This window comes from Coptis chinensis, chromosome 3, assembly GCF_015680905.1.
Source record: "Coptis chinensis isolate HL-2020 chromosome 3, ASM1568090v1, whole genome shotgun sequence".
Taxonomy (NCBI): Eukaryota; Viridiplantae; Streptophyta; class Magnoliopsida; order Ranunculales; family Ranunculaceae; genus Coptis; species Coptis chinensis.
This window is the reverse complement of record NC_141458.1, coordinates 117,007,911-117,029,899: the sequence shown is the minus strand read 5'-3', so window position 1 is coordinate 117,029,899 and position 21,989 is coordinate 117,007,911. Positions and strand designations below refer to the sequence as shown.

At 37.1% G+C, this 21,989-nt stretch overlaps 1 protein-coding gene across 2 annotated transcripts; it reads left to right on the top strand.

The window, feature by feature from the left end:
- Positions 1-3,598: 3,598 nt before the first annotated feature.
- On the top strand, positions 3,599-7,188 carry LOC147513453 (putative E3 ubiquitin-protein ligase RHB1A). Of its 2 annotated transcripts, XR_015215465.1 has the most exons (7): positions 3,599-3,778; positions 3,862-3,900; positions 4,480-4,613; positions 5,315-5,741; positions 6,399-6,508; positions 6,622-6,851; positions 6,993-7,188. XR_015215465.1 is itself a non-coding variant. In XM_086596505.1 (6 exons), the coding sequence occupies exons 3-6, from the start codon at positions 4,548-4,550 to the stop codon at positions 6,652-6,654; spliced, it is 636 nt and encodes a 211-aa protein (XP_086452631.1). In that variant the 5' UTR covers positions 3,605-3,778; positions 3,862-3,900; positions 4,480-4,547; the 3' UTR covers positions 6,655-7,188. The 2 variants fall into 2 exon arrangements, 1 of the variants encoding a protein (XP_086452631.1); XM_086596505.1 differs by having other exon boundaries at positions 3,605-3,778; positions 6,622-7,188.
- Positions 7,189-21,989: the final 14,801 nt, after the last annotated feature.

Here is a 21,989-nt window from a genome sequence, read left to right as displayed (position 1 = left end):
TTAGGCCGGTAGTCACCACTTGGCCGGGTGACCGGTATATAATTATACCACTTCTCCATGTTTTGTTGTTTTGTTGGGATGCCCGCCTTCCCATCATGTCGGACATATCTCGGATGGCGGTCTTCCCTGAAATTGCTTTTCAGAGGTAAATCTTCCATTTGAGATCGGACATGTCTAGGGTAGTAGTTATCCCTGCCAATCCGATTCTCCCCATAAGTACGGGTAATAAGGTCATTACTCTTAGAGTGTGCACTGGTCATGACTCGTTGTAACTCACGCTCAACCGTATTAGGAGTGGCGGTAGCGGAGGCGGTGGTGGTGGCGGTGGCATTGCTACGGTTGGATGTTGAGAATTGATCTTACTACTAGGAGCAACTTGATTGTTCAACGGTTCTTGCATTGGCCGATTTGAATTTCGAGGGTTGCAATTCCTATTAGCAGGAGGAATATGTTGACTATTTGGTCTGCTTCTTGCGCTTACCATCTTGATTGTTTCACGTGATAATGAATTCTAAGGTCCCCACAGACGGCGCCAATTATGTTTCGGCAATAAACTGCTTCAACACAACGAGAGCAATGGTAAAGAACACACTAAGAAACAGAGGAATTTGATGTTGGGGGAGATGAAACTGAACCAAATAATGGCTGCCTCGCACCCCAAGATCCGTTCTCTAGGGATCAAGTTTCCACGTAGTTCCTTATGAAAAATAATGTGGTATTTATATAGGTAGAGTAGAGAGTCCTTGTAGCTCAAGTAATCTTGTTGCTTGAGTAATTGTGATAGAATACAACCCATCAACCGATAATTATCTCTTTGATGAAAATGAATCTGGACATAAATCAATGTACATTAGTGGCAAAGCCATGTGGCTAAGGTTCACCCTTAGACCGTGAAGTTAATGGGCCCGTACATTGATCCATGATATTGCGAATTGGGCTTTATCCCCGTTGATTAAATGAATAAAATAGAGACCCCTACTAATGGACGTTTGCCACGTAGGTGGGGGTCGAAACACCTACGAAACGTCTCTTCCCAAGACAAGTCATAATGGCATCGAAACGCCAAACGGCAGCCCACCTGGCACCCATCATTTCAAATCTCACGACCGCCCATATTCTTACACGTGCCACGCATGTGTTGTAGCTCAAGCAACTCCAAAGCAAAGAACGTCCCTTGCGTCCTCAAGACATGTGCGACCTGCACCATGTTAATCGGATAGCAAGCACGACAGACAAGCAAAGTCACAGGTCATCGACACCGTACCCTCCGTACGACAAGACGCAACAGCATACCCATACTTACAAAATGCAAACATTCATATCATACACAATACTACTTATAGAAAGCAAATCAACATGTTTCACATTCACAAAAAGGAACGAATTGACGACATCAGGCGCGTACTCAGCACGGTGGAAATATCACACCGACCTGTGACCAGATAGCACCTATAAGCTAAGAGAACATTCCAGATATGCCAAGCGCCAGTACGCGACCAGTCAGAACGCGGACTCGAAATTTGCCTTCTAGAAGCAATCATGAACAAAGAGGCACATGCACGGATCATCGCCACCGCCCATCGACCACTGCCGCAAGCTACTTGCCCAGACTACTAATCTCCATCATCACAGCAGACCTATAAAGACAGTTCTCGCACGCCTCCTTGACCTAGACCCCATGTTGGTGATGCACTTTACACGTGGTGGGCGAGGATTCATGTTGATTCTTCTCTCCCGGACGAATCGAGAGCAAGATACGTAGGCAGTTCGCTCCTAAACCGAACTCGGTCCCCATAATAACCCATTCCAGTTCCCATCCAACTGTATTTGTAAAGGAAAGCTGAATCACGCCTTTACAGTTATCTCTTCATATGCAAAACAATCATAACCGCAACATTTATTACTCTCGCCAACCCATCTCGCTTTTCGTAACCGTCACATCACGTGCCTTCAATTATCTTTTTTTATTTTTTATTTTTGTCTCGTCAACACGCACTTTTCAATGACGTGCTAACGAGAGAGGGCTCTGTAAGAGACATCCCACCAGTCGCGTGATGTGCTCGAGACTCACATGCCATTAACGACTCCTCTAATATTAATGCGACCCTAGACATACGAGCGCCCATCACACTCGCTATATCAGAACACTCGCAAATTCAGCAACCTAGTGACTCGTAACTCAATCTCATCTCGTGACGTCATTATCTGGTACTGTCATCGTTACTAAATTTATCCTTAAGCCCCTTTTCCGCCGTAATATATGTACCATAATTACACCCTATGCTAACTCAGATAGACCTAAATACCTACAATTGTTATCTGTGTGCTTTTCACATACACTTGTCATTCATGACCACACATCTGTACTCATCACTACATGTGTCATACTTGATGCCCACTCTTAATAACTATAAAAATCATTCCAACTTAATCTAAGAGAGCTATGTATGTGGAAGCACTTGGTTTAACGATTCATATCATGATCCATTAACGTATCCATATCTATTAACTAATAATATCCATATCTAATAATAGACATCTTCTTACTCATAAAGAACAACCATTAACACCCAACAAAATCATTTGCTTTTTATTATTCTAACTTAATAGTTAATAACTAATTCTTAATCTTTGGTCTTCGGGCGGCAGGTGGAACTTATGGGATTGGGATCTCTTCCCTTCCCTGTGACAAGTGACAACTGCTGAATTGGTCTCTTTCAGATCTCGGTTTCATAATCTCTTTCAGATCTCGGTTTCATAAACCCAGACCAAGGATCCAGTAACCAATTGGAGCGTGTATCTGGGTGAAACTTATGGCTAGATACAATTCCGACTCGTGTGAATTAGAAAGTTAAAAAGAGAACCTTTCAACACATCTCAATCCAAGCTACAACGTGGGTCTTTGTCATCAACTTAACCCACTATTGCCGCTTCGATCCAATGAGGTACAAAAGTCCAAATGTTTCCATGGGCTGCTTTACGAACCCAAATAACGTGATCCGTAGACACTCCAAGTTCTTTGACTGAAATATCAATCACGCCAGATTGATAGATAATGAAGTTTACACATTATTTATCATTAAATAATAGCTCATTAGTAAAGTCAAATTCTGGTAAAAATTAGTTGAAATTTGAAATGGTTGAACATGAGCTTATCTAACCCGAGCTGATCAGGTCAAGTGAGTGGAGCTGAATGTTTTGGACAGAAAAAAATTATGGGTAGACGAAAAATGTGTTTGGTTAGTTTATGTCTGTCTGTTTGTTCTCATCTATTTTATCCCTCTCTTTATTCGTCCCTCTCATTTTTCTTTCTCCATGCATTCTCAATCTCAACTCCTCTTTTTCCCTTTCCACTCTTTTTTCTTTCTCTCCCTCTTCGTTCACACCCCCACTATTTACCACCTCCATTATTTACCAGTATACTAGTTTAGTTTGGTTATTATTTTATTTATTAAACGATTTTAATTTAACACATATTCAAGTTCAGATAGTCTCACATGCAACTTGTAGTCTTGTACTACAGAATAACAGAAATTGGATTTTTCAACACCCACAGAATAGGTAGAAAAAGAAAATTTCCCACTCCACACTACACACTTGACACGTCTGAAATAATATATAAGTGTCTTATTCCACAATTGCGATTCTTTCTCTCTCCTCGCACAAGAGGAGGGGAATGAAAGACAAAAATACAAAGCAGAAGAAAAAAAACACACTCTCTCTCTCTAATCTCCGAAAAAATCAAATCATAATAATCATAATAATATTAAATTATTAGGTAACATTAATATTCTCAATTCAATTATCTTCTTATTTGGAAATTAAAATATCTGTTGTATTTACTTTTTTGTCTTCTCGCAGTTATTAAGGTAATCAGTTGGAAGGAGTATATATATTTTGGTATGGTTCATCTTCTTTTTATTAGCTTGTATTTATCAATTTCATCAATTTAATTAGGTTTCGTTATTAATTAAATTTTTGCTAGTTTTAGTAGGGAAGTAAAATGAATATGTGTTATTTGTTTACTAAATCAGTAGCCACTGGTTTTTTCTGGTTATTTAATATTGATATACTTGGGTTAGTGGTAATTTTTTGTTAGTTTACTTTGTTTAGTCAGAAGGAAAGAGGAGAAACAAGGTTTGAGATTGTTGTGTGGTGGGTTTGACGAAATGGGGATTAGTTTATTTACATGGGATAGCAGGGTAGGTTACGGATTGGTGCATGTTAGTTGACTTTTTATATATTTATGTAATTTTACTTAGTTAGACAAGCTAGAAATCCCACTTACTTGGACACAGGAAACCAGAGATATATTGATTTCTGAATCCCTTTTGTACTTGTCCTTTCTGGAGCAGGAATTATTATGATTTTGCCCGTGTTGACATCGTTAAGAGTTAAATGTGTTCATTGCATGATGTATTTGCTAGTGGATAAATGTTGCTTTGTCTTGTTTAGCTAATGATGGCTTCTTCTTTTCAGTCAAAGTACAGGAAACGATGCACCAAATGCTTAAAACTTCAGGCGGATAATAGTATCAACTGAAGGAAATGGGCGGTTGCTGTTGTTGTGCTTCTAGAAGAGATCAACATAATGGAACACCTGTATACTATTATGTCAGTACCCTCACACTCTGATCACTTCCCCTTTTGAGTTTTAATTTTATCTCCAACGGAGTAAGTTTTTAATTCACTTTGCAGATAAGTTAGTGCTTCTGTTTTTGAAGTTTTACTGCTGAAGAGCTTTGTTACAGATATTAGCCTCAACATGCATAGAACCTATGTTCAGATTTCGGACTAAATGAATCCATTTAAAGGCTAAACATCTATCACCAACAAGCTAGATGCGTTTCATGGATTTATTATTTGCTTATAGACTGTTACCAATTTGTTTCTGAGCGTTTTTTCTGTAGCATATCATTTCATTGTTGTCGAGAACAGATTATAAAAGGAGACAGTTTTCTGTCTGGTTCATTTACATAGTATTTTCTCCCAGTACCCTAGACTAGCTGCTTTTGGTATTTATGTGTGGCCAGGTCCAACTGCTGATGCAATTTTTTTTCCCACATGACCTGATTGCTATACAACACGTGGTTCATATACGTACATCTTTTTTGTGGTTTTCTTTTTCTGTTGGGGTGGTGGTTTGGGGGAAAGGGTGTGGGTTTTTTTCTTTTGTATGGTGTGTTTTCTAAAAGCCCATGAAGTGTGGTTGTTGCATAATATGCAAAGTTTGTAAGCTGGCCAGTCGGAGTCACTTGGATATTTGTACTAATTTTCCTGTTTTCCCCATTTGAATTTCCAACTGTTCCCTGCAGTGCCCACAATCTCTGGAAGAACGAGAACCTTTGTCTTCCTCCCATGGTGCACCCTCAGCAGCATCGAGTGGACTTTTAGTGGACACAAACCTGGATACATCGACACCTGATACCTATCGAGCACCCCCTGCACCAATGCCTTATGACACAGATCTTGGACGTCCACAAACACCACCTGTCATTCAGGGAAGCAGATGCAACAAGATAGATGCAGCAGCGCATGCAACGGATTCACAATCTATGGAAGGGATAATTAGTGGCTGTGTGGTTGGAACTCCTGCTTCAGGTGATGAACTTAAGGAGTCAGATTGCAAAGGTCAAGTGGATTCTGTGCTTCCATCGTCAAAGGAGGCAGAAGTTGAACCCTCGAAGTTGAGTGAGTCATTGTCCGTAACAGAAGAAGAGGACTGCCCCATCTGTCTTGAAGGTACCATTCTTATTTCTAGATTAAGTAGGACTTCCACTGCCCTTTTCAATTTTTTTTGGTCTTTGTAGTATTGGGTTTGCATATGCTCCATTAGTTGGTACTCTACACCGGTACACAGCATATAAATGATCATTCAGTATGGCAACACTTCCCTTTTTTGTGCCTATTGAAGTTTTGTAATAAAAAAGTTTTTATCTTCTACATAAACTACATTGTTCGAATGGCTAGTGGTGATCAACTGTTCAACATTATTACCTTTTTCCGAAAAATGTGACAATCATGTTGAAAAGAAGAGTTACTTAAAAGTTAAAATCAATGAGAATTGTTAAAAGAGGTAAAATAGTTTACTGATTCAAACAGTTTAGTTGATGTATAGGGTCACATGGTTGGCAGCGTAAAGCCTCTCCCTTTCCGTTGACTCCGGAGGAAATTTGTCTTGCCTACACGCACACACACCCAAAAAGAAAAGAAGAAAAACTCCGGAGAAAAATACATAGCAATTAAATAAAACTATTGATAGAGATAGATACATATGTATGCTTGAATCTGTTAAGCACCATATGTAACTGATTGATCTTTTGAGTTGGAACATTACATTAATCTAATTCATTCCTTGGCACTGGAAGTGTTGCTAATATATTATATTATCCTACGCAGAGTATGATGCTGAGAATCCGAGAATAGTTACAAAATGTGATCATCACTTTCACCTGTCATGCATTCTCGAATGGATGGAAAGAAGTGACACCTGCCCCGTATGCGACCAGGTGTTTGTTGAATGCAACTTTTATATTATCCATTTGGATGCTGAAGTTTTGATCTTCATTTATTCTTAGCTATTGTATTTCAGCTAAAAGGCTTGCTATATTTGATGATACAGGAAATGATATTCAACAACAACATAAATGAGTAGCTTTTGCCAACTCATTCTTAAACAGAGTCAGAGTCCTCAGATTCTTGATAGCAACTTTGTCAATGTCAAGGAATAGTTGGCTTCTTGGTAATGGGTGTCTTCCTTTGTACTAGTCTGCAGCCAGTCTCAGGTTTAGTTTGCTCATGTTGTTTCGAGGAGATGGGTCTATATTGCAGATGTTAAGTGCCTTTGTGGATGTATGCACAACATGAATATAGTTTTCTTATTTACCTTGTCTCTTTGGCCTGTTCTATACCTAGCTTGTCAATCTCAGTCTCTCAGATGTTCTGCACATTCCAAGTGGAAGACTGACTGTGGGCTGCATATAATCGTTGCAGGGAACTTATTGCGAGCCCGTGTTGCTTACCTACAGATAAATTGGTAAACCCTGCCTCTATGTTGATCTTCTTGATTGACTTGAGTTTCGTTTTCTCATTTTGTACAGCAATTTTAATTCGGACAGGGAAGCTGCAAAGAGTTATCTTTCACATTGGATTTATTTATATATGATTACGATACTTCCTTTCTTCTTAATGGTGCTCTTTGTTCTGTGTTTCTCTCTCCTTTCCTTTTGGGTGGTCAAGGGAGAGGAAGTACCGTATGTGCACTGTGTATGGGAAACATAGACCGCCCAATAAATAGGTTTCTTATCCCCGGTGAACCATTATGTACTAAATTCCGCTTCTACATTCAAAAGTTATCCTATAAAGACATTAGATTAATAAAAATCCACATAATTGTTGAATCCTACTGCTGCCTGGATATGTGCCAAATTTGCAGTATTGATGCAGGAGTCGGGCAACCTTTATTCAATCGGTATACACTCCTGTAGTCCTGTATGAGACTGGATTCGAAGAAACTGATACAATTGGAACTGGGTGGTTGCGCAGGGTCTGTATTACACTATCACCTACCCCCACCAGTTTGTCTGTCCAATTTGTTTTATTTCCAATAATTGTTGGTCTGTCCAAATAGTATTGTGCAAAGAAATGGGATTTGATGGTTATGACCATTGAACATGCTGGACCTTTGCCCTCGGACATATATGCTGTTTACAGTTGAAGTATACTCTGCTGGTAGTGGTAGAACCCATTTTTAACGAATTGCATTCTAGAGTCAACCCAGGCCGATTTTTTAAAACTTTCTGACGTGACATCCCTTAAATGCATTAACAATATGGTTGTTGGAAGTAGGATGTTGTTTAGGAATGACATAACTAGGAGCTTGAATTTGTTCGTATTTCAGAGTAGTGGGTGTTTTCCACAGCGCAACCCCATGCAAATAGGTCACCAGTAAGGGCAAGAACACGAGCTCCTGTTTTCGACAACAAATAATTCGATAATACATCGCAATTTGATCCATGTTAACCTATACTTCCGAAGTCCATGTAATATTTATCAAAAAAACACCTTTTAAAGGGGCCTATAAGCTAGCCTGACAAGAGGTTTTGGCGAGCTAGTCGTGAGAGCCAACCAATTTTTGAGCCGTCGCATTTTTAGCCATCTAAGTCTATGGGCTGTGATTTATGGTTTCCTAACTAATCAAGATAAAAAATGTGTCAGCCCAAATGAGATCTTACTTTTGATTTTTACTAGATTTTGGACCGGGCATACACCGGGATCTATTAAATATTTTGTGTGCTGAAAATACTTTACAAAATGTTTCACATAAATTTTCAAATCAGAATATATTTTTATTAAAAATAAACCGAAATACATTAATGAGCAACGATTATGGTGCATACGTACTTGGAAACTAAATGATCAAATTGAGATAGTCTATTCACTTTGTGGTTTAGGATATTAATCTGTAATTTTCAAATAAAATTATCTTAAATTCAATTTAGTTTGTATAATAGTTTTATTAGATTTATGGTGATTAGCGGTAAATCATCACCGCTTAGCTTACGTACTAATGTGTATAAATCACTAAAATATCTATCAAATCACTAAAACAGATTGATTGTTTCCATATCCTCAAAGAATATACTATTCCCACTTGAATTTTTTTATCACATGGACGTGTTCTACGATAAATTGATGAATACAAAAAAAATTATATTTCAAAAAAATGCGTTCACCTACTTAGAATACTCCCCCAAGTATTTTCTCTTTTTCTACATGATTGTTTGTATACATGCAAAATATTCTTATTCAATTCCAATATGAATAACATAGAATATCATGTCGTTCTATGTCTTTCGTCAATGTGAACATGTCAAAGTATTAACGTAAGATTGGGTGGGTAAAATGAGTAATGACCATTAATTTTCAAATTTGAACAATCTAATAATCAAATGAATGGAAGAAGAGTGTGCCTTTCAAATAACATTCTCTTTCCAAATTTGAAGTTTCTAACACACACCTTGAACTTACAATAAAATGCTAAAATATTCCATCTTATTTCACATTTTTTCTTATTTCTTATAGTAGATTTATTAATTCTCAATGTTTCTGCAAGCACATTGCAAAACAAAGTTCGGATGAAGAAATAGTACCACAAAGTTCTTCCAATATTGCACTAATGTTGAAAGGGTTAAATTTGATAATATTAATAAAGTGTCACAAAAATAAGTATAACAATAATTCACACAAACACTTTTCACTCTTTTGGACCAAAGAATTAGCATCCATCAATTATCAGTAGAACAATTGTAAGAATTTTTAAGTTTTGATATATTTTACTCCAAAATTATTAAAATTCCTACAACGAAAAAATATTTAGGTGGCTCTCTTTGCAATCGAAGTTTGTTGCGTATCGAATAAAAGTTGTTAAGCTATTGCAAGTTCAATTGTAGTTCCATCGCTTTGAAATGCTTATCACAATGCAAAATCAATAATAGCTTTCTTATACAATACCAAGAGTAGCTCATATAAGACATCATATTATTATACAACTTGACAAGATCCTACTCCATGATGATATAAACATTATATTCTATAATCATCCACACCCATTTATAATGTTAGAGGGGTGAAACATACTTGGTATGATCATACTCCAAGATATGGACATTCTATAAGCATCCTGACCCATATCTTTTAGCACTATCACATTTTCTTGCACTCAGAATGAGCACAAATTTTGAATATTTATTTTTAGCACTATCCCATTTTTATGTACTCGGGAAAAAAAAATAACAAAACTTAGGAAACCAAAGACATCCGCCTCGATCAGTTAATTTAATCCTCACTCCTGAATGATGTGATTTCACTCACCGTATCTTGTATTTGTTATAAGTGTCAGTTCCAATTTCTATTCCAGGAGCTGAAATGAAATGTAAGAAGGTTGTATATATTTAGTTCAAAGAAAGCCAATATATTGTTTATAAATGAAATTAGTTAAGTACATATACTTAAGGTTTTGCTTACCATTTGAGCAATAAAAGAAACTGTCCCAGGTGCCAAATACAATTTTGCTTTTGAGTTCATTTGTGTTTCCTGATGATATCTGAATACAAAATCTAGATTTTTATAGTTAGCTCTTATTGTGATGGAAAAAACTCTATGGATTCACATGTAAACATACTTTATTGCTCAATATATATTGAATAGAAAAACAACATCACATGCATAACCATACATTATATCTACCTGTTTTCCAAATATGACTATTGGTGATCATTCGATCCTTTCATAGTATTCTTAAATCGATAGAAACACAGTTCTCTACATTAATGAGAAAGAATTTGGGAGAGTTTGCACCTTGGCATTTGATCTCGTGTTAACTTTGGCATTTTATGAATCGAGTGTATGTATATTAGAGGTTGTGTTTGGATGATTATTAGATATATCATTAGATTGTCTAAAGAAACAATACCATACAAAGAAGCATAAATCAAATGTGCAAATAAAAGCACCCCTTCATAATAAGCCGGTGTTCTTTTTACAGGTTTAGACTTTTAATATGTATTATCTTATTGTAGCCTACATGTATTTGAAAATCAGAATGAGATCCAATAAAGAAAAATGAAAAGGAAGAAAAGTGCATATGTTAAAAATGTGAGAGTACGTGATAGGTATTCGGGCACTTACTCGGGAAGTATATTGGTCTACTTCTTAAGAAGTTAATAACTAGCAACAAATGCAAATTCTAGGTATATGAAAGGGTTATGCGAATAACATTTTGAGTGTTCTAATTCGGTATATCTCATATAATCCTTAAAGAATGTGGGGAACCGTCGGAAGCTGATTTTACACCCTATAATAAATTATTAACTGAAGAATATGTAGAAATAAGTCGGTGCTTTATCATAGACACTAAAAGTGTATGATTTGTAATAGGGAATTAGCTTCTACAAATCACCTATTTTTTAGCACTTTTTTTTTTTATTTGATCAAATATATATAAGAATTGGAACACTAAAAGTGTTTGATTCGTAATAGAAAATTACCTTCTACAAAGCTTTTAGAGAGAACTCAAGTGCTACACCGTAATGGATATACATTACTTTTACAAATTCCACGGTGTGCTAATATCTTGGAATTACAATAACAAATGAACAATTGGCAAGATCTACATCTCTTGGACTGTTAGATCGATAATCAAGGTTGCCGAGCAAATCTATTTTAGAAAATATGCAAGTATACTTTAAATGGATACAAAAGTTACTTTACAATTACTAACAAAACATTTTTGAAAGTAACCCTCTAATGTCTATACAGTTCTTATGTTATTTATCAGAAAAAAAAAATAAAGAAAACAAAAATACATATAATTCTTATATTCGTCTTAATAACACCCTCCCTATCATCTAGGTACCCACTCACTTAGATCATTAGATTCTAAAGATTTGCCTTCCATTTAACTTTTGAGTTGAAGAGCGTTATCTTGTTTGATGAAACTCCTATAGTCGCCTTGAATTTGGCATCCACGTGATGAAGCAGCCTTTAGGATCACTCTGGTCATAGACTCATAGGTCAGCACCATTTAGATTCTTGAATACTTGAATATAACTTGATGGAAAATGACAATCAATTCCAAGGGAATACATTAAAGGCAGAAGCGACATCCATTTAAGTTTTGAGCTGAAGAGCGTTATCTTGTACGATTGAGAAAACCCCTATAGTCGATGGAGCAAAACTTCCAAGATGATGATTATTTGATCATTGAACACTCGAATCATTGAAGAAACTTCTCCGGCATATATTACGTTGGAAGAAAATAGTCCATTAAAATCATTGTGTAGTCCAAATGGCTACCTGTTTAAAAAACAATATTCATGTATAAGGGAAAACAGAGCATGTAATAATTACGTCAGAAATAGGGATTGGCATTTGAGTTTTATTGCTTTCTATCAGATCAATCCGAAAACCATGTCAAACATCACCTAATAAAAATATATATGGATAAAAAAAAAAACTAATCATGGCTTATCTCACCAAAGCCGTTGAGAACTCTACATGAAAAAAAACTCACACTTCTATAAGAACTTTGAAAAGAATAATAATCAATACTAAGTTTATCACCAATTGGATTTATTGTGTTAGTGGATTTACAATACCATTGAAGATTTGAGCCTAAACTATATTGGTAGTTTGGCTCACTTCAGTTACAGAAGCGTCAATTTTATTTCTGGAATAGTTACAACCTCTTTGTATATCTGTCTAGATCTTGGTGAATTGTGAGTATACACTAACAGGGTTGGTACAATTTTTCCAAACTCTGTAAGTCTTGATATCCAAGTCTTTTACCTACACTGCCAAACTCCATGAGTTTATTATATTTTTCTCTGTTTTTACATTTTGTATCTCCCCCCACAGAGTTTGGTCAATTTCAAGTGCTCTGTGTTGTGTGGTACGTAGTACTGTATGCCTATTGCAAGGTTTCAAACTTTCAAATGCTTCCTTTACTTGATGCTACAAAGTTATATATACGTAGAAGCAGTAGATTAGTTATTCACTGTTTGTTGGATAATTCCCTAAAGAATATGTTATATATTTTAACAGGTTAGTTCTATAGATCATACAAATTAGACTCTCTTGTGGAAATAGAAATACAATCAAACTCTCGGGCTTTTTATATATGGTTGAAAGAGTTTGATTGTTTGACTATGATACCAACTTTTTGCATATCTGTCTAGATCTAGGTGAACTGTGAGTATACACTAACAGGGTTGGTACAATTTTGCCAAACTCATTAAGTCTTGATATCCAAGTATGTTACCTACACTGTCAAACTCCGTGAGTTTGTTATATTTTTGTCCGTTTTTACATTTTGTATCTCCCCCATAGAGTTTGGTCAATTTCAAGTGCTTTTTGTTGTGTGGTACGTAGTATTGTAGGTTGAGGTCAGCCTAAATCTCTAAATACTTGGAAAAAAAAATCATTGCTCTAGCATGAGCACCTTGTTCCTAATGGAGAACACTGTGTTTAGGATGTACCAAGGTGGATTCACCCTCTCCTCCCTCACTATCCGAACCAAAGTCTTTGAGTCTTTCATCTCTGCTGAATTTTTGTAGTTGTATGCGCACCCATGCCTTTTTTTATTTGTAAAGTACCAACATACCTAGTTCTAGTAGCAAACTGGATATATATAGGTGTAATTCCTGGAAAACATGCATTGCAAGGAAAATCCGCAAACATGCATAGTTGTAAAGTACCTCCATATTGTACCAAGCACGATAGGTGTCTCATCTATTATTCCTTGCTTAATGGTATCAATACTTGATTTTATTCATTAAGTTTGTCTCTGAAATTGAAGTTAAGGCTTGTGCTGTGATTACATAATCATCCTCTTAAGACGCTATTGTGGTTTTGATTGGGTAGAAGTGTTGGAAGTCTACGTTTCATATCCATTTTTTGACATGATTTTAGTTTGACATTGTTGGACTCTATTTTGTGTGACATTGTTTGATTCGCGCTTTAGTATGACATTTTTGAAGTTTTAACTGCACTTCACGCCCGCTCACATTAGTACATTACAGTTCACATTTTGCAAATTTCTGAATAATGGGTGTGGCCTGGAAACTTAGTTTCTCGCTTGTACATACACAACTGATTGATGCATTTAAAAACTAAAACTCGTTATTCTAGACTATCACCATGATCTGGGGCGAGATAGTTTGCTTTTCTTATTGCTTTTTTGGTTGTTTCATACTTTGTTTAGTGTTTGGGGTACTTCATCCATGTCATAAAAGAGTAAATGAACTCTTCTAGGTGCCTTCCTCTAACAATCTCCAAGTGTTTTGCAAGAGGACACTGTTGCAGCAATTTTTGAAGTTTCAAATGACTTTTGTCGGAGTATCTGTACTCTGTAGTAAGTTTATATTACGTGAGTAGTTTCCTTCCAAATGGGGACCATCTGTTTCAGGAATTAGGTCGGGGTACGTCTTGAGGTCAAATTGTTAAGGTTATTATGCTGATTGTTATCTTAATTTGAATATGTTTCCAAATGCACCTAGACATTTAGTTTTTCAGTTTGTGAGAGTATATAAGAAGTGCGTTGTTGTGCATCTTGCAGGAAAATCAACTGTGATAACTATTGGGGGACTGGTTGTGGGTGTTGTGGTGGGATCGGCAGTTGAGAACTGGTTGTAGGTGGACATTGTCCCATTTTTTGGCATACACTCCCCTGCTGTTGTAGTAAGCAAATTCATTATCTTCTCTTAGTTATTGGTTTCCTTGTATCTAAGGTAGGGTTGGGAGGAATTATTGTAACTCTAGTAGTTGTAATTATCACTTTAATTGCTTGACTCTGTGTTGTTAGGATGGAAAAATTTTGGTAACAATCTATACCTATTTTTTAGCAGGACTCTTATATAGTTCCTAAAAAATAGGCAATCTTTTCATAATACTTTGTTGGATCTTATTACAGGAAAAGCAGTGCCGAGCAGACCCAATCCCGAAGTGCATGCTCTGATATATTGGAATCATTACAGCCCCTCAAGTTTGAGTCACCCCAACGTAAGGTTTCTCTAGCCATGAGCAGTTTACAGGGCTATTACCGTCTTAAACCATAGAATAACAAACACACGGAAAAGGAAACAGAGATGGCAGTTTACAGGACAGTTAGAGCTCACTACTTAGAATTTGGACCATTTTCGTTTTCTGAGCCACCTCCAAATTGACATAGAAAGTCTAGAAGCCTGGTCAACGACATTTTCTCAGAAGAAGGTGGATTAGATGAGGATGTGCCAGTTGTTGAAGTAAGGGATGGTGAATCTGAGAAATTGAAGAAGTCTGTCCGCAGGCGTCAAAAGGCTAAAACCGACATTGGCTCTCACACCCTCAATATGCCATTGATGGAGGACAATGGTGGGGGCAGTGTGTTTTCATCTATAAAAGGGAAAGGTCTAGCCTCGAGGCCTAAGTCCAAAGAAATGAATTGCCCCTTGCAGCCAGATGTCGATGCAAATCCTAGTGGGACTTGAAGACTCTGTAGTGACCAGTTTATTTGATGGAGTCAGGAAATCGTCTAGCACATCAAACTTGCAGGACCAAGACTCAATTCAAAAAAGCAGAAATCATAACATAGTTGTTGCATTCATACACGGTTATTGTTTGATTGTAAACTTTTAAGTACACGTGGGAAGTGTTTCAATTAGAGTAGTATTATTCCTTAATTACACATAGGAAGTGTTTCAATTAGAGTAGGAAGGGTTTCAATTAGAGATCCACGTGGCGTAGCAGACTCAAAAGCTTTGATATTAGAGTGCTACCTAGGAGAGAGAAAAATCTCACCTAGAGGTCTCTACTTTAGTATATAGATAGTAGATTTGTTTAATTTTTGTGGCCCCATCCTACTTACATTAATATCGGTTCTTCCAGGATGTTCATAGTTAGCCAAATTCAGCAAAGGTTTTAGAATAGTCCCTACTTGAAAAGTAATTATTTGTCTTCTTACCAAAATAATCCAATATAAGTCAAAATTGTTTTTTCATGTGTGTTGAAAAAAAAAAAAAAAAAAAACTACTTCCGTTATTTTCAATTCTACGCATGAGCTATTTTAGTAATTATCAAATAAAAAAAAACCAACTCTTCGTTAAGTGTAACCTAACCGCCATTCTTATTCTTGACAGAAACAAAACCCCCACTCTTCTTTTTGAAACACCCCACTTCAATTAAAAAATATATATATACTTAAAACAAACACCCCATTTATATTAAACCAAAATTGAAAGAAAACCTACTTCAACAAAACAATCGGTAATCCAAATTTATATTATACGTTATTTGTCAGGAGTTTAGGATACAAGAATATCAACAAGAAAGACCAAACGGTATAGAGGAGTCTCAGCTCTTTGCAACAGAAGGCTATTAGGTTGAACATTGACAACCCCAAAAATCTGATGTATGCAATCCATATGTCGGACGCCTCAATAGAATAATCAACAACAGGAACCTTCCAATCTTGAGATTGTTCCAATTGAATGCCGAGAAGGGAGTTCTCTACAAGGTATAAATTGATGATTTTAATTCATTCAAGTTAGTTGTTGGTTAGGATTATGAGAGGGTACTCTCTACCAACACTCGAGGCACCTTCACTAATAGTACTCTCTCCGAATCGTATCTTAATTATTAGTTTTTCACTATATACTATATATTCTAACTCTTGAAATGGTTTCAATAATTTATAATGCTGCCAAGGCGCTCCTTATTGGAATATGAATGCCCACAGTGTACGTGATCTATGTAACCAAGGGTGATGCTCGGGTTCAAATTGTTGGAAACTACCAACATCCAATCTATGATGGTGAACTCCGTCAGGGTCAACATCTTGTAGTTCCGTAAAACTTTGCAGTGGTGAATGTAAAGGTTCTTTTTGGGCGAACCTTACATGTGTTGATGATTTGAGTATAATGATATTGTGACTGAGTTCGACGGATCGAACTGCCTATGTATCCAGTTCGCTAACGAATTTGAATCAAGTCAAACGTAGTTTATTGTTTGGATTCGAGTGATAGAGTGACCGATGGTGAGCGGAGAAGATGGAGAGTGGGGAAAAAGCCTCCAATTCCCCATTCCTTTAGAGAGTGGAGAGGAAATATATATAATTCCCTCCCCCCCTTTGGTGCTCCATGAATTGATGATATTTAATGCATGTATTCATGTTCATTTTGTAACCATATGGAAACTCATGACTCTTGAGATGACTAATTGTAACGATTCAATAAGTTAGTTTCAAGATATAACACCCCATCTTTTTTATTTGTTTTTCCTACAATAATAATGATAATAATGATAATAATAATAATAATAATGATAATAGATAAAAATAATATATGATAACTATCAGCTTAGGGATAAAAGTCCCGTAAGTAATAGATAAGTGTTGTTCTTGTTTTTCGGTGAGTTTTTTTTTAAACTAATAAAAAAAAATGAGTTTTCTCACGTAGAGTTTTTGAGGGGAAAACACATCGAGAGTTTTAGAAAAAAAGGGAGTTTTACTTAAAAGGTTTTGAGCGAGGAAGATCATCTTTTCGCGCGACAGTCGATGTCGGTCTTTTGGGGTTTTTCACTTTCGGGAAGCTGTTCGGTTTATAAATAGTGAGTAGTCGGATGATGTTTTTAAATATTTGTTTTCTGCTAATCATATCTGTAATACTAGTTTCTTTTTTTTTATTATCTTGTAAACTCTGTTTATGGTGCCGACTCTGTTAATGGTGTCGGCTGTTAGATACCATTTTGAACTACTACAGTAAATAAAACTATGACGAATGTGAGCATTGAACTGTCGAAGCCTTGACACCGGTTGTTAATGGCGTCGCCATCAGCACCAAACCGTCCTATTATTTGTTGTGTTTGAATTATGTTTTATTTGATTTGTGGTGATGTTGAACTGTTGTGGTCATAATTGGTGATGTTTGGTTGTGTGGTGAAGTGTTGGGTTTTGAAGTGGTGTTTGGTTTGATTGGGTGCTGGAGAATGTGGGGATAAGCTTTTACAGAAGCATTAATGGCGTCCATTCGAGTTTTTCACAGTATAATGGAATCACGAATTGTTGGTATAGGTGTTTAGGGGTTTTCTCAAGAAACCCAACCGCTGGGTTCAATATGGGTGGCGAGTGATGGCCGATGGTGGCTGTGGTGGTGGAGGCGCTATGATGGGAAGAAGATGACTAGCGATTTCTTTTTCTGTTGGGCTTGGGCCGAACCATTCCTATTGTGGTTTGGGTAGAGCCAACTCATCTTGTTGAATGGCCGGTGGTGGCTGGAGGTGGAGGAGAGGTACTGGAGGAAGAAGAAGGTGAACAGTGAATTTCGATTTGGGCTTGGGCCAAATCGTGGGTAGGCTTATGTGTTTTTTTTAAATTTTAGATTTTCATTTTGGACTTAAGTTTAGACTTTGGGCCTTAGGCTTTGGGCTTTTGGGTTAGAGGAGTTTAGGTCTGGTTGACTACTGTTGGCCATGGGCTGGTTGACTGCTGTTGACCATGGGCAGGTTGACTTTGACTGTTGACCAGGGTTGACTTTGACCAGTTGACGCAGTTTGACTTTTAACTCAGATTCTGATTCGGTCTATTAGGATAGGTCTAGGGCTATTAGCATGCTTGGCTAAGACCTTTATATATATGTGTGTACGTGTATTAGCTACTATGTGATATTTCAGTTATATATACGACGCTATGACACTTAGACATCCATGTAATTAATAACGCATAAACTAAAAATACAAAAAACAAGATACTCCTTCGTTCTCTGAAATAATATATGCAATAAAATTCAATAATGTGTAAACAAATTTACTGCACCCTTTTAATGAACTCTCCACGCCTCAAGTTTTGGAAATGAGTTTTATGACTGATGATGTCATATGTTAGGTGGGCATTTATTGAATGTGTCATAAATGGCCCGTTAGCGTTATAAATGGGTATTCATTGAATGTGCTATGAATGACCCGGGTATTCATTGAATGTGCCATGAATGACCAAATTGTTTGGACTGCCCTAGAGAGGAACTAAGGTATTCGCCTTGCGGGTTAGTTGTATTCCTTGAGTGTACGAGAATGTAGGGTTGGGTATTCCTTGAATGTGGCGAGAATGACCCAGGGCATTCATTGAATGTGTCATGAATGACCCGTTAGTGATATGATAGGTATTCCTTGAATGTGGTAGGAATGATCTAAGGTATTCATTAAATGTGACATGAATGACCTGAGTTTTTGTGCCCGAAGAGACTGTGAAATATGTGTATGAAAGCCCATAAATGGCTATGCTATTGTGGTATTCGGTGGGAGAGAAGCACACAGAAATGTGTGATTTGGCAAATGTGTGGAGTGCAAATCGTGGAGTAGGTACTAAAGGGTGGGTGTATAAGAAAAGTAATTGATTAATTGATAAGAGAAATTGATTTGATTATGCGAGTGTGTTTGGGCTTACATTTGAATACCCATAGGATATCTACATATGTTATATAAAATTTCTAACTTTCTTTTGCAGGAGGGTAGGACTTAATAATATTTTGTGCAGGGACGCGGTCCTACCCTAATAAAGCAGTGGATATCGGTAAGTTTTAGTTCAATTACTTAGTTATTAAAACAAGTTATTATAACGAGTTAATAAGATGAGAGTCTTGCTTGGGAAGAAACTATGCCGGTTAAAATGACGAAACTATCTGTCTTCTAAGATGAGAATGATTATATTATGATATATTTAAAGTATTGGTTGGATAAGTAAAGATTGAAAATGTTTATATGTGGTTAGTCTACTCATACCAAAGAAATTCGCTTTTGTCAATCCCATGTTTGCTTTGTTTTGCTAACGTGGGTGTGTTCTTGAGAACATAGGTGGAAGGCAGTGGAACCGCGGCGTGATTTGGATTCTTGCCTGGAGCAGTCCGTTAGTTCTTTTATTAGGTCTGATTCTTATTAGAAAGATGTAATAATGTAGTTTGCTTTTAGCATGACATGAGAACATGGTAGTGAGGAATTTTATTCAGAGAGTTTGTTTGATGTTTTATTTGGATGGAAGATAGTTTAATAAAGTGATGGTGGAAAAATTATGGGGATTGTGCAGTTTAAGTTGATTCTTTTATGATATGGTTGTTAGGGTTTTGTATGTGTTATATCCACCCCATTATAGTCTGGGTTTTTAAACAAGTGAACATAGTGATGTTTGAGATATTTATATTTCAAATATTCACTTTGTTATTGTTTAGAAATTTTAGGCTGTGACATAAGATATGATCAATGGCAATGACACGTAACGCGAATATATTGATGACAATATATGTCCCTCACACATCCCCCTCTCGTTAGGTCGTGCTTTCTTAAGAACGATTTGATGAGAGAAATAATTTGACACGTGTCTAAGTGGAACAGTGAGCATGTTGGAGGGTGTGTGAGCATTCTGCTCTAGTGAGTGTAGTGTTGGGGTTTATACCAATACCAATCGATTCCCCCACTACACAGATAACTTGTATTTGAACACAATTCAACTCCAGACAAATTTTAAATATCAACTACAACCTATACTAACATGCCCAACTCGCTAAACAACTATTAACAACAAATAATAATGTAAAGCAGAATTAAACGCATACCACAACATAAAGATATATCGTGGTTCGGCCAATGGTGCCTACTTCCACAAGAGCTAGTCCTTTATAAAGTGGGAAGGAAGATTACAATCACTCCTTGCAGTCTCTCACTTTACTAGATCACTCTTATCTCTTTACAGGATTGTCTCTCTGTAAATGTTATCTCTCAATCTTGATAGCTTTCAAGATTGGGTTTTCTCTGACTTTTGTGTTGTCTCTCGTGTGTTTGGTTTTGCCAAAAACCCAAACATATAAGCCAAAACTCGCGGTTCCGGACAAATAGAATCCTGCCAAAATAGGCATGGGCGCGGGTCGCGCTCGCGGTAAGGCTAAGTCGAGCGCAGAGTGCGCTCACTCGTTAGTAGGTTCATCAAGGCACGAGCGTGGGTCGCGCTCCGAGCAAGACAAAACTGAGCGCGGGTGCGCTCAAGCTTTCCCACGCAGGCTGAAATCTTTTCCTCCTCATGTGAGGGATAATGCCAACACGTAGGTCTAAGACCTTTAGTGCTTAAGTAAGCGTTATGATCGAGTGAGCGTAGGTCCAGGGACCATATAGCGCTTATGTAAACGTTCTGCTCCAGTAGATCAAGGGACCTTTTAGTGCTTAAGTAAGCGTTATGATCGAGTGAGCGTAGGTCCAGGGACCATATAGCGCTTATGTAAACGCTCTGCTCCAGTAGGTCAAGGGACCTTTTAGCGCTTATGGAAGCGTTCTGCTCTAGGGAGCGTTTAAGCTCGAGTGAGCGTATTGTTTTATTGAGTGTTCTGCACTGGGATGGCCCTTGAAGTATAGGTTCCCAATTTGTGAGAAATGTTAGCGATATGTAGCATTCAAGCTCGAGTGAGCATTTTGCTCAAGTGAGCGATGTACCCCATGGGAGCCTAGTGCTCTTAGAGAGCGTTCTGCACTGAGTCAGTCCTAGAAGTATAGGTCCCCAACTAGTGAGAAGTGGTGGTGCTATGTAGCATTTGAGTTCGATGGAGCGTGTGATTTGGAGATCACAGTTGATAGCTAGCCTTGAATTGGCGTGACTATAGTTGAAACAAAGTTGATCCTTAGCAGGGCATTAAGTTGATTGAATTGGTTAATAGCTACCCTTTTAGGGGGCGTTACTATGGTTGACAGTTGGCCTTGAATTGGCATGACTGTAGTTATTATTTGGTAACTCATGACTCTTGAGATGACTAATTGTAATGATCCAATAAGTTAGTCTCAAGATATGATCAATGACAATGACACGTCGCGAATATATTGATGACAATATATGTCCCCTACAATGAAGAAGGTTGGTGACAATAGTTTCGATTGGATTTCATTCAAAACTAATGTTAATGCCATCACAAGCTTCCTTGCAGGAAGGAACTCCGCGCTCTGAGCAATGCCCCAAGAAGTTCTCATAAATGCACTCCAAATATCAAATGAAGAAGTAAGCTAGGAGGTTAAAATATAATAGGGCGGAAGAGATAGAGATCTTTTCTCCAAGGTCTCAATCTCAAGGAAGAGACATTGCTTAATTATGTACAAAGTTAAGCTGCGCTTCAGTTGATGGTTCATCAGTTTGGTCATTTGGATTTGTTCACATCAACTAAAACTGGGATGTTCTTTTGGACTATTTTAATTTTGACGTACTTCAATTGGTGTACTAAGTGGATAGTTGACTATTTCCATTTGCACTACAAAGGTTTCTTTTGTGCGGTTTACTTTGATACATTTTCGATGGAAAATAGTGAAAATATATTTGTAGGTAAAATGTCTAATAGATTACACTAATGCTCGAATAACATGAGTTTTGTAGCAAAAAATATTGCAAATTCAAGTTTTTGTTTTTTTTTGTTTTGAAGTTATGGGTTAGGCTAG